The following is a 13,163-nucleotide window of genomic DNA, read 5'->3' on the forward strand; positions in this document are numbered from 1 at the left end:
CCTCTTTTTGTCTCTCCTCTCCCTCACTCCGTCTCTCTCTCTCTCTCTCCTCGGTTCTCGCGTTCTCTCCCTTCAGTAGCTCTGGCTTTTGTTTCTGATACATCTTCATTTATTTCTTGCTCCCTCTCTTTCCCTGCTGACCCTATTATTTTTTATATTCCTTCTCCCTCTCTTTGTCATCTCTCTCTCGCAGGTTCTCTCTCTCTTTTACCTCCCACTCTTCTCAGTCCCTCTAAGCTGCATTAACTCCCCAGATTACCTTGAGCCCTGCAATCCTCCATCCCCCACACGTCCACCGCTCCCTCTTTTCCTCCCTTCTTCACTCATTCACTTGCTCGCTCAGACTACATCCTGGACACAGTGGCTAATTTGGAAAATGCACTTTGATGTAGCACCGTGACCCCCACAGCTGCCATTTTCTCTGTTTCACTCAAACACCATTGAACAGTGTTCATGTTTGTCTTTTTTAACACTTCCAATTGTTGTTTTTCAACTTTGACAGGAATTAGCAGCTCGCTAATAGGCATCATGAATGACAGCTGTGTCTGAAGGGCAGGGATACTTTCTTATCGCTTTGCCCGTCGGTCGCTACTGCGCAGACTCGGGCTGAGAATGACATCACCGGCACAACACGCCAAAAACCACATCCCGGGTTTCAGGGTTGAAGTGGGGACATGACAGCCATCTTTCTGGATGTCGATATTACAGACAGATAGTTGCTAATTCCCTTTGACAAACCATAAGCGGGTCAATAAGAGCCGCTCGCCCCCGTAGTTCCAGGGCTCACTGACCGGGATAGAGAACAGCTCCATGAAGTTGTGGCACATCCCCTAATCGCAGTTTCTCAGCAAAATGGCTTCTGTACAAAACAGCTAAAAGGTTTCTGACCAGTCAGAAACAGCATGTCGACGGTGTGCTGAAGCTGATTTTCTTTTAAAAAAAAGGGCCTATTTTCATATCGTGCTGTATTGTGCACCCATTTATACGCACTCATTTACTCACCCCCACCATCACGAGCCAACCTCCCTCCCTCCCACAGCCTCTGTAACCTCCCCCTCACCTCTCCTCGCTCCCCCTTCACTCACCCACCCACACACCCACACTCCATCACCCCTCCATCCACCTCTCACCCCACCACTCTCGCAACCGTTGCGCTCCTCTCCTCCCCTCCACCCACACTCGCTCTTTTCCTCCGAGCCCCCAGCAGTACCACCATCACCACCAGCACCGACGTCTCTCTCCCACTCTTCCTCTCTCACACTCCCCTGTCTTTTCCCACTCTCTTGCCTCTATCCCTCCCTCGTCTGAGCCTCCAGGCCCTGCTTGATTTATGCTTTGCCCTCCCTATCCGTGCACACCCCGCCATCCACCCACCCTTTCCCATCTCTCTTGGAGGATGCAGCCCGCTTGGTCCCTAAAAACAACAGAAGAGAGAGAGAGGAAGACAGTAAAAGTGAGAGCGAGAATAACAATCACTCCAAGTTTTTATCCTCCCTCCGTTTTAACCCAGCATTTTTTTCATTCCCCTCTCCCACACTGCTTTTTAAATTGCCTCCGAATTCTTGAACTGTTTCCGTGCCTCACTCCCCCTTCTCGGCTAAAATTACTTTTTTACCCTCTCAAACTTTGGCGTGCTGAGGAAGCAAGTTCCACCTTTCACTCCCCTCTTCGTCCACCCGTGGACAAACACGAACGTTAATCAAAACGAATGAATAGCTGTGGTGTGTGTGTGTGTGTGTGTGTGCGCGCTTCGGGAGGGAGTGGGGGGGGGGGGGGGGGGTGCTTTCTTGTTTAGATGTTGTGTAGACAGTCTTGTGACAACCCAGCTCTTGTCATGCCCCGGGCCGTCCGAGCCATTAACCAACCCCACTCGAATCCAGTCTGCACGCACGTCTACACAAAGATACCACAGTTAGAAAAAATTGTACTCTTTTGTTCACTTTTGTGAACTAGTTGCACAACCAGCCTGATTTCTTGTCTGTCAACCAGCATGCATTTCTGTTCAATTTCTGTCAACGTATATATGTTCTTTTGTGCCTCTCATCGCAATTACACATATTGATATATGATATGAGGTATACAGAATTGGGGAGAAAAAATCTTTATATGCACATTTTGTGGCAGTTATTTATTCATTTATCTAAAATGTAAATGTGTTGTGTGTCCATTTTGCCCTAGGCTAGTTCCTGGGCAGGTTAATGTTAACCAGGCCCCTGGTACATATATTACTGCACAAATGTACCCAGATTCATAAACAAACAGGTTGAACAACACAATAAACCTCAATAATTGTGAGCTTACAGAAAATCTACAGGAACTTATGTTTCTTCATCTGCTTATTCATCCAAATCATTTTTTAGCAAAAACAATTTTCCTGAAATAAGGGCTTCTTGCTTTATATAGAGGGGTAGAGGCACACACACACACACACACACACACACACACACACACACACACACACATACACACACACACACACCCCTAGAGCACACTCAGAACAGAAGATCGGAGGTCAAACTGGGTCCTCTGACCCTTCCCTCCCTTTTCAGGCCTTTTCCTCCTCCTCTTCACTGTACGCCCTGTAATAACATAGCTCCCCCAACACACATGGACATCACACAAATTTACATTACAGCTTCCAATCACAGTAGATAGAACCCTAACCTACAGACATTAGTTAGAACTCACATTGCACGGTGAATTTCTTTACTTCGTGACACATTTGAAGCACAGTTCAACACGTACATCTTTTATTCCACAGGAAGTCTTATTCCGCCTTTGCTTTTTTTTTTTCCCACTCAAGCCCCCACATCGCTCGCAGCATCGCTCATACACACATGCACACACGCACACACACACACACACGCACACATGCACAAACAAAGAGAACCACCATTTCCACATATTTGTCTCTCCTTTTTAAAGGGGGTTTTATTTAGCATAAATGTTGAAGCCAAGGGTGCCCGGCTACCATGGCAACCAAATTAAACGGAGGATCTCTTCAGAAAGCAGAAATCTAAATTATTCGGACTCTTTTACAGAGGGGAGAATGAAAATTCCTTTCAATTTCAGCCCCTGCTGCACAGTAAATGTAGTGTTAGGAAAGAGAAGACAAAAAGAAGAGGAAAACGCTGTTGTTCCTTTTACCTGACCATGAGGTTCAAAGCCACGACATCGAAAATCCGTGGCTGTCTGGTGTTACACCAGGACGTTAGCGCTCAGCATACAGTAGAGGCACAATGGAATGATGTAACCGCGGTGCTTATAAACCAGCATTTAAACCTATTGCCTTTGAAAGGGGCCATAATACGAGTGTCAACAAATCCCCAGCACATGTAAAGTATGATGAAATCCATAAACCGGGCGCCTGGGATTAGATGCAACTGTTTCTGGTGTGGAAAATGATTCTATCTGCTGGAACAAGATGAGGTTTAAGTAAGACACCAGCTACACGGAGCCCGTTCAAGCTTTCGTGCAGGGGAATTATGCAGCGTATTCCGATTATCCCGCGTGGAGACATGTTTGTGGTCAGCCCGGTATTAATTTTTAATATCTCTTGTGCAGCCTCCAAAATGTTGCTAGAGCTGGTCCTCAGGGAGGCGGATGCAGCGCGTTGAGTGGCGTGATATTCATTTTACCCAGCGTTTCACTTCTCTGGGACTCTGTCGTTTAACGTGTGACTGAAGAATTGTTACTGTGAAGGCGAGGAGGGGAGAGATGTTCCATCTGCACACACACACACACGCGCGCACGTGTGTCCGCGGATGCTGGGAATGGTGGCAGGGGTTATTCACTCGTCCAATGAACAGATGAGTGGAAGGAGATGGAGGTCAGAGGTGACCCTCTTTCTTGCTCTCCTCTGCTTTCTCTCCTTCCATTTTTCTGCTTCTCCTTTCTCCACACATGTGTGTGCGTGTGTGTGTGTGTGTTTGTTTGTTATTGGCCCAGAGCAGATCTATGTTATTGATTGACTCCTGTGGCTGCTGGGCTGCCCACTGAAGGAGGGGGCAGAGCTCTAATGAATTCCTGCACCTCATGCCCCTTGCGCCAACCCCTACACCCCCTCCTTAATTAACTTTGTGTGTATGTTTGTGTGTGTTGTGTGTGTGTGTGTGCTTGTGTATATCTTTCTCAGCATCTCAACACCCCCGCTTCTACACTCCCCTGCATTTCTTCTTTCTTCATTCCTCCTACTTTATCTCCACTTTTTATATCTTCCTCTGGTAGTTTGATGGCCACTGATTCCTTCATATTTATGTCACTCTTATCTCTTCCCATCTCTTAACCATCATCTTTTTGCTTTCCTGTCCCCATCCCCAATATCTCAGCATCCGGACACCTTTTAGCTCTATATTCAACGGTGTGCCTGGGCCACGTATCCATTCTTCTCATCTGTGACCATTTATCTATACTGAGCATGAAATATGACTGACAGTTGCGGTAGGTGCGTGTGTGTGTGCGTGTGTGTGTGTGTGTGTGCGAGAGAGAGAGAGAGAGAGAGAGCGAGGATATTCACCATTGACCCAGTCGGCTGTGAGGAGGGCGCACACCCCAATCGGTATTCCAGACATAAGGCAAACTACGGTCTCTGTCACCTTGACTCCCCCTGCAGCAGATGAGCACCAGGCTGCACAGGAAACACTTATTAGCACTTAGCACCTGACTGTAGTTAAAATGGGCAACACAGCTATTTTGTCAAGGTTCTGTTTCCAGTCTGGTTGCCCCGCCGTCCTCTGCAGCCCTCCCCCATCTTCACATTGTTAATTGGCTAATTATCATTTCTTAATTTAAAATGTGAATTCAAGTAGGAGAGACAGGGAGCTTAAATGCTGGGGACAGTGAGATTAAATTGGCAGGTTAGGGTGAGACCAAGGTGCTGCAGGAACCTGACTGACACACAGTGTTCGTACTGGTTATGTTGGGATGTAAAGGCCCGGGCTAACGGAGGTTAAAGGGAGCAAACTGAATCCTAAAAATACTGTTATTATTTTGCGGAACGTTTCATCAGCCTCACTCTTCACGTCTGTCCACACTTTTGAAAGTCTCCAGGCTTCTTGTCAGAAAGACCCTGCTCCTGATTATTTACTTTCACTCGATCTGTCAGCTTTTGTTCTAACCGTAACAAGGTGGTGTTCTTTGAAAGTAGCTCGACATGTAATGTTCATGTCTGTCGTGTTAAACAATAGTAACTTGCTGTTACCTAAATGTCAATTAGGAACCCAGGAAAGCTGTTTTGATGACAGTGTGCTTGTGTGTGTGTCTGCATGTGTGTGTGTATGTGTGTGTGTGTGTGTGTGTGTGTCTGTGTGTGTGCGCAGAACTGTTGTCAGTGTGGTCTGACAGTCTTGTAGATCTGCGGCACAACCTCCAGCGACATGTCTACTGCTGACAGCTTCTCTACACACACTCTTGGCTCTCAGTAGCCCTGACAGCACCAAACACACTCGTGCACACACACACACACACTCACTCACACACACACAGGCTGTGTTGGTCTGTTCTCTTACTGTCTCCTTATGATCTCCCTGTATTATTGTTGAATGCCGATGATGAGGTACATTAGGGAGCCGAAGGAGAGAGAGAGAGATGATTCAGAGCGGTGACATTCTGGTAGTTGCTCACGACAACGCCGGCTGTAAGCAATGTCTCGCCTGAGTGGAATAAAAAAAAAAGAAAAAAAAAATTGGTTTAATATCACGTTGTTTTCTTTTGTGCAAGCTACTATCACTGTCAGGTGAAATCTTTAAATTGACAAAAGCGGCTCCCCGAGTGTAATGTTGGGGTAATTTCACTCTGGCTGCCATCTGTTTTTATCCTCTTTGACTAATCCAGGACGAGAGAAGCATGTAATCCCACAAATTAGGTTAAAATGGAGCTGTGTCAAATGTTTTTCAAGCGTCGTCCCTCGCCTCCCGTTTGAATGACTGTTTGGTCCTTTTTTTTTTTTTTTCCAAAATAACATTTTAATGTTAGGTCAGGCATATCTGACCAGTCTGTTGTGTCTACGCAGGGGCAGACGTGACTGAACCCAACAGCTCAGACAGCCGCGGCGAGCGGCTCGACTTCTTCCTCAAACAGGAAGAGGCTCTGACCACAGAGGCCAGCTACCTGGGCCCCAGCGAATCAGAGGAGGCCGGAGGAGGAGCCGGCAGGGGAACCATCTCATCCGTGGCCAATCTGAAAGCGGCGCTGATGAGTAAGAACAGCCTGCTGTCGATGCGGTCCGACATGATGGGAGATGATAACCCCTTGCTGTATGAGTACCTGCCCAAAGGAGGACACTCCCTGTCCTGTAAGTCACTATTTACTAACAGTGCGCTCACACACTCACTCAGCCAGACACATGTGTTATTATGACTTCCCACAAACTGCTTCCTCTCTGCTCAAGTGTTCCCGAGTACCTGTTGGTATGTTCACCTCGAGGAGTTTGGATATTATGTGAAACAATTTGTGCTTGAACTGTTAAAATGTGTGCCGGCGGGCCTCCTTGGTCCTCCCAGCAGGTACCTGAACGGAGCCTGCTGGAAGAAAAGGATTCAAAGATTCGCTGTAATGTTGCAGCACTTTTCATGAATCTCCAGCCAAAGTTCTGTTTAAGCACATTTTCATGCTTTTATTTGAATGCATTATTGCGGAACTATTGAATTACCTGCTTGTGTTTTCCTCTCATATAAAGCGAACGGGGACATTTCTGTGTGTGTGTGTGTGTGTGGGGGGGGGGGGGGGGGGGTGATGACTTGTCGGCTGTGACTCAGTGAGAGAACATTTTGCTGGGATCGCTCTCGTCGTTGCAAGGAGGGGAAAAAAATGTTTGGTTTTATGCGACAGTGTCGTTGTGAGCATCAGTGTGTCCGCGGCTGTGAAACGACAGGACGGCAGCGACTGTTCACGTCTTCTTTAGGTTGCTGTACTTCAGCAGCAGTCACGACGGTGCACATCCCTGCGAGCGCAAGCCTCCGAGGATGTGGAATACAGGGTGTTTATTCATCAATGAAAACCAGGAAATTAAAAGCTTTATTCAGCCATGTACACCTCTGAAATCTACCACCTAAAGCCATTTTTTTAACAAAGAAAATCGGTACTGTTAAACACTGTAATGAGTTTAATTTGCCCGTATCCAAAGAGATTTCTTCAGCTTCGCTCCAGTGAGGGTGTTAAACTCTCAGAGTGTGTGTCCACGTGTGTGTGCCAGCATCATTTGGTTGAGTCCGTGTCCGCGTGGGCACAATTGTGTGCGCAGGGAAAAAGAAGGAAAAAAGAAAAAACTTGTGTGTTTGTGTTTCTTTGCTTTCACTAGCTAGTAATTGGATCTTTTGTCCCGAGTTTGTGCCGCCTTTGTGTGGAAGAAAAGCTGCGGAAGGGTACAACTCTGAGCGCAGTCACGCCTTTTAACGTGAGCCCCAGTCACCTACGGAATAAAAAGACGAGCCCAGACTGAATAGACCGAAAACACGCTTTTGCAGTTGCGCATTCATCCTCGCGAAGGCGCGTCACATCACATCACCCCTTTTTGTGCAAGTGTTAAGTGTGTGGGATTGAGATGTTTCTGTTGGCTTAAAGAGGAGAATCAGATGCTGTCACGGCACAGACAGACAGACAGCCTGGCAAACTGGAGGAAAAAGAAGGGGCTTTTATTCATGCACGCTCCTCACAAATATACCCAGCCTTGACTATGTGAATAGGAAATTTAGAGAATTCAGAGAATGTTAATCATTTGCTCCCTACGCCTTGAATGAGTTTTATAACTATATTTCTGCTCTGGGTAAAGAAAGGTGGTGTTTTCGGTTAGCCGAGCCTTATTTTAAATTCCCTGCACAATAGGGGTTGGGGAAACAGGCCTGAGAAGTTGGCCAACACCGTTCCCTCCCTCCTTGAGTTTGTCCCTGTGTCTAAAAGGGGATAGAAAATAAACAGTGTACCTCAGATTACTGGGCGGAGGATCAGTCTGCACGGTTTGACAGATCGCTGCTCCCTGACTCCCACCCCGTTTCCCCCTCCTGCCTACTTCTCCTTCACCCCTGCCTGACATCCTTCCTGCCCCCCCCCCCCCGCTCCTTCTCTCCATCTATTCCTCCTTCACCCCTCCTTCACACTCATCCCTCACATTCTCTAGCCCCCCGCTCCCACCCCTTTTTCGCCGGCCACCACAGCTTCTCCTTATTTGTCTCTCTCTTTTCTCTCCCCCCTCTTTTGAGCTGAGGAGCATCAAAGTGTGCCAGTTTGAAACTCCAGAAATTTTAGATCCAGGCAGAAGGAGGCAGAGCAAGGCCACCTGGTCCAAGTCAGGAGAGCCCACTGGGCAGCAGCAGAAGTGCTTCTGTCCCCCCTCCTCACCCATCATGCCACCCCCCCCCACCCCCCCCCCCCCCCCTCCTCCTTAAGCTCTTTCCAGGTTTTCCAGCAGGAATGAAAATCGCACACAATTAAATCTGCATTTATGCTGCAAAGTGACGAGCGTCACATCACGACTTCCTCTTTGAGGGGGAGCCTGTCGCTGCCAGCGCTAACATTTAGGCACCTTGTAGTCATAGTTGCTCATGTATGTTTTTATAGATAAAAAAATTAAAATCAAAGGTATTGACCGGTAAAAATTAAAGATGCAAAGAAAATACTGAATAATTCATGTAGAGAAAGTGTAAGTTCAATAAGATCTAAATGAAATGACAGGGTGGAGGTGGAGACACAGCTGTATGACTGATGTAAATCTATGCAGCAGATGCAGTATCAAAAGTGAAATTATACATAATACACTGACAATTTTACATTTTACATGCATACATTTTTAATATAAATAAAGCTAACATTGAATCAACCTTGACAACCTGTGCATATCCTGGTGGGTTAGTAGCCTGTTTGTCAATCAGGCTCCTCAGTGTAACTAAGAATTATTGGGAATCGACCTGTTTCGCGTACCCTCCCGGTGAGCCTGAACGTGGTAAAGCGGTTAAGAAAACGAGGTGAGAGACATCTTTTGTAAAAGGAAACCGCAAAATTGCATGACTCTTGTCCATACTGTTGCCGTTCCATCCAAAACCAGCAGGTAACATTTTTGGCTTTTTAAAGTCTGGACTTGGATGATGGGAAGAATGGGTCATTGTGAAGGACCTTGAAAGCATTTCTGAGTCTTTGCAAGAATCTTCATTCAAAGCCACATAGAACATCAAAACTTTAGAAAATATATCAGTGCATTTCAGGACATGTCTTACCTAAGAGTTGTGTAAAGTTACTGTTACAGGCATAGATGGCTATTTCAGACCTATCGACTTAGTTCATTAGCTATCTCCAATTAGGTCGTTTTCGTATGCTAAGTATAGAATAATAACCCTGCACTAATAGTGGCAACATACTTAAGGCTAGTCCATAGATACTTTTACTTCTAATGCAGTGTTATTTTTACTTTTCTCTTAGTTACATCTAATCACATCATTCACTTGTGGTACATGAATATTCAAATATCTAACATCCGCCATATCAGACAATATGCCGATTTCCAAGTAATATTGTTCATACTCAGTTTTCTGTTTTTCATAACTGAAACCTAGATCTAAAATTACACTTATGTAGAACTTGTGGCTGGCTGCCTGAAGTCCCTCCCCGAGTAGCGTCCACTGCAGAAAGCCATCTGTCCATGAGCCGCTCCCCCGCCACCACCTGTAGCTCATCCCCTTCCCTCGTTCTCCCCTTCCCTCTCAGTTGTTGCTCCCTCCGCCACTGTCCGGGCCGAGGACGAGGGGAAGAGGGGAGGCGAGCATTTGTGTTCTCAGTAAGTGGGAGTGGGGAGTGGCGGGCGCGGTACTTTAACATTCCAGGAATCCATCCACGGCCGTGCCTCATGGTTGTGTGATTCTGTCCATTTTGCAGAGGAGGGCGATGAATAGCTAACCCGCCACATAACTCTGGAGACATTCCCCAAAACACGGCCCACACACACACGCACACATACAAACACACACACAAAATATGGTAATTTGTTAGAAAAATAACATCCATTCTCAGTATCAAGGAAAGGAGCTGCTAATGTAGCATAGAGCAGTTAAAGAGCGCAATACTTTTTGAAATCCTCAATTCAAGATGCCATAACTTGTTGCTGGTGAACATCTTTCGGGGGCTGATGTAGGTGTCCTTTACCCTGAACGCACACAAAGTCTTCGGCTGAGTTACAAGATGGCTCTGCTCCAAAACTGTCTCCCTCCACGCTGCAGAGGATCCTCGAGCCCTCTCCTTATATGCATTTTACTCGCTCGCGTAGCACATGCACGCTTTTCTTGAAAACACACACATGTTGCCATCCTCTGCGCACACATGTGGGTGGAAGGAGAAGGAGAGCAGAGGAGTGAAAGAAAAAGAGAGAGGAGAGAAGAGAAGCCCTCACCCTTTCCCCTCGGCTGGTGGAAAGTGAAACTTCAGAGTTTTTCTTCCTCCCCCTCTCCACTGTGTTTGATAGTGTAGCACTGGCAGCCTCTGTGTGCCCCCCTGCCCACTCTCTCCCGTTGTGTACTGGTGGCCAGCTGCTAGCAGAGTTGCAGTTGTACGTGAGTGGGTGGGTGAGACTCGTTTCCTGTGCTCCTCAGGGCTCCGCTCCAGCAACTACTGCAGCACGCTTCGGCCAGGGGCCACGGGGGCCACTATTCATAACAAACAGGGGGCTGGCTCCTCTCCTCCTCCCTTTCTTCCTCTTCTTCCTCCTCATCTTCTATCATCACCACCACTCCTGCCACCACCACCATCATCATCATCATCCACAGCAGCAGCAGCATCATCAGCATACTGCCCACCCGCTCCGCCCACGCCACTGAACCCCTCTGAGCCTCTGCCCCTGGCGTCCTCCGGTCTGCAGGCTGGGGCACCCCTGCTGCACACGGAAGGTTTGGACATGGAATTTGAAGACACCCCTGGGGGCCAGGAGCCCTCCACCCTGCCTGAGGTAAGTTCACGGAGCCTGGCTCATCTCCAGGGCAGAGGCTGCTCTCAGGGTGCTTCTCCTCCACACGGATGAAAGTTTGCAGAAGAAAGAGTGGAGGCCCAGGGAGCAGCTTCACCCTGCTGCTACAAACACACTGAAGGGGCTTTCACACATGGCGCCCAGCCCTCGCTGGGTAAATGTAGGAGACGGAGCCAATTTTTCAACGTTCTAGTGAGATGATGATCCTTTGGGCGTTTTGTTTAGGCCAGTAAAAATGCATACGTCCTGTGCCAACAACAGGGCACCGAACTCCGCCTCAACATTACTGTAAACTCCTGCACGTACAGCGCTGGTTCTGGCTGCAGTCAGTGATTTGCTCTCTGCGTTGTTTCTGTGTTTAAGATTCAGATATTCTTCGCAGCACGCAGAGCTAAAGTACAAGAGGACGCACTCAGGCGGCGCCACGCTTGCTGTGCTGCCACCGCTGAACCGGCAGTAGTTGCGTCCTGTCTGAAAGCCCCTTGAGAAGGTTGTTGAGATGATGGAGACGAGAAAGTCACCTGATGTCATGACGGGAGGGTGGGGCTGCAAGAGTTTATGAGGAGAAATGGAGGTTAATGGAGTTCTTTTTTTTTTTAACTCACCGTCATCTCTTAAACCTTCTCTGCATGACTGTGTGGGACGATTTTTACATGTTTTCCTTTCGACTCCGCGCTGCCGTGTTTCTATTTCCTTGTCCAGCTTTTGTTTGCTTGTTTTTTTCTCCTTTCAGAGTTCCAACTCGCCGCTGCTCTCCCTCCTCCTTTCATTTCGTATCTTTTTTAATATTTGTAGACCCAAATCTTCCATCAAAATCCAGGAATCCCCGCGTGGCATTAGTAGCAAAGTAGTTTGTATCGGCCGCATTTAGAGACGACACACCGAGCCACAATGGCACTACGGGTTTGGAGATGGCAGATAACGGGCCAGGTAGTGAGAGGAGACCGAGCAGAATCAATACAAGTAGACAATGAGAGGTTTGCGCCTGCAGCCCAGGAAATTGTTTGTTCTGTTTGGTGTGCCTGTATAAGTGTGGGCGTGTGTGTGTGTTTGTGTGTGAGTGAGAGAGCGAGAAAGCATGGCTGTATGAGCATGTGTGTATGTTTGAGTTCCATGCCAGCCTGTGAGCGCGTGTGTGCGTATGTGTGTGCCTGTTGGGTGTTTGGGAGCAGCATTTGATTTCAGTGGACCTGCCTCCCAACGAGCCTCTCTATCTCTACGGACAAGCCATCTGTTTGCCCAGTGCATGGTGTTCTGTTCTTAGAGAGGGGGAGGAGGGCCGCGAAAGAAAAAAAACAGGGGAGAGGCGAAGCGACGGCAAGGGCGTGATGGAGACTAGATGGAAGGATGAGTTCAGATGGGATTTAGATGAGAGAGAAGATAGAGGACAGGTGTTTGGTGCACCTTGCTATCACAAAGGGGAGGGGGAGTTAAGTGTACGAGTACCAGGCGAATGATATGAAGAGTGTAGATCAACCAAACTGCTCGTTCAGTGTCTCATAGGACAGCTGGAGCATCCAGATCCCTCAGCTATTTTCAGGATGTGTTTTTTTTTATTATTTGTATGTCTTTGCTCGCAACTGTTATGTGCATCCAAATCATTTTGGTATGTTAATATCCTTTCTCCCTTTTTTAACTCTTAATGTGCTGTTTTTTTTCTTTCTTTTGGCATTTCCCATATAAAAAAAAAGTCTCTTCGCAGTTTGTCTCACCTGTCTGCCTCCTGCATGCGCGGACACAATTCCATACAAGCCTTATAGATGTGTGTGATCTAACGGGTGATTTTCTGCCTACAGGACGGCAAAATGGACAAAGATGTCAGGAAGGACGACACAGGTATGATTCAGAGCGTCACTTCCGGCTGAGCTTAAGAGAGCAAGGGTGTGGGTTTGGCGAGTCGGGACAATCCAAGCAAAAATATGTGTAATCCTCTGATAAAAACCAGATATGCAATCAGAAAACTTGCTCCGCCCCCAGATCTTCTCTAGTTCTAAGCAGTGATGCTATTGCTAAGCCTTACGACTTCATTGTTTGCAACCTGTGTTTATTAATTAGTAAATTATTCACAGAATAATCAAAAGCTAGGCCCAGTGCAGAGACGCCCTTTGATGCCCTCAGATGTATGAAACAAAAATGGTGGATTTCACACGTGTCCACAATGAGGCTCCCCCACCAAGCTTCCTCTCAGCCATTCACAGGACATCAGGCCACGTCCCCGATA

General features: G+C 47.4%; 1 protein-coding gene across 5 annotated transcripts in view; it reads left to right on the plus strand.

Annotated features, from left to right (window-relative positions):
* Positions 1-13,163, plus strand: part of zbtb46 (zinc finger and BTB domain containing 46) — a 53,182-nt gene that overhangs the window by 31,979 nt on the left and 8,040 nt on the right. For 3 of the 5 annotated variants that reach the window (XM_029833167.1, XM_029833169.1, XM_029833168.1), the window contains exons 4-6: positions 6,011-6,292; positions 10,572-10,924; positions 12,739-12,778. In XM_029833167.1, coding sequence (XP_029689027.1) covers positions 6,011-6,292; positions 10,572-10,924; positions 12,739-12,778 — 675 coding nt within the window. Of the gene's footprint in view, positions 1-6,010; positions 6,293-10,571; positions 10,925-11,305; positions 11,517-12,738; positions 12,779-13,163 lie in introns of all 5 variants that reach the window. The other 2 variants (XR_003887753.1, XM_011602498.2) reach the window with 2 other exon arrangements.

The sequence above is a fragment of the Takifugu rubripes genome, chromosome 3, assembly GCF_901000725.2.
Source record: "Takifugu rubripes chromosome 3, fTakRub1.2, whole genome shotgun sequence".
NCBI classification, from domain to species: Eukaryota; Metazoa; Chordata; class Actinopteri; order Tetraodontiformes; family Tetraodontidae; genus Takifugu; species Takifugu rubripes.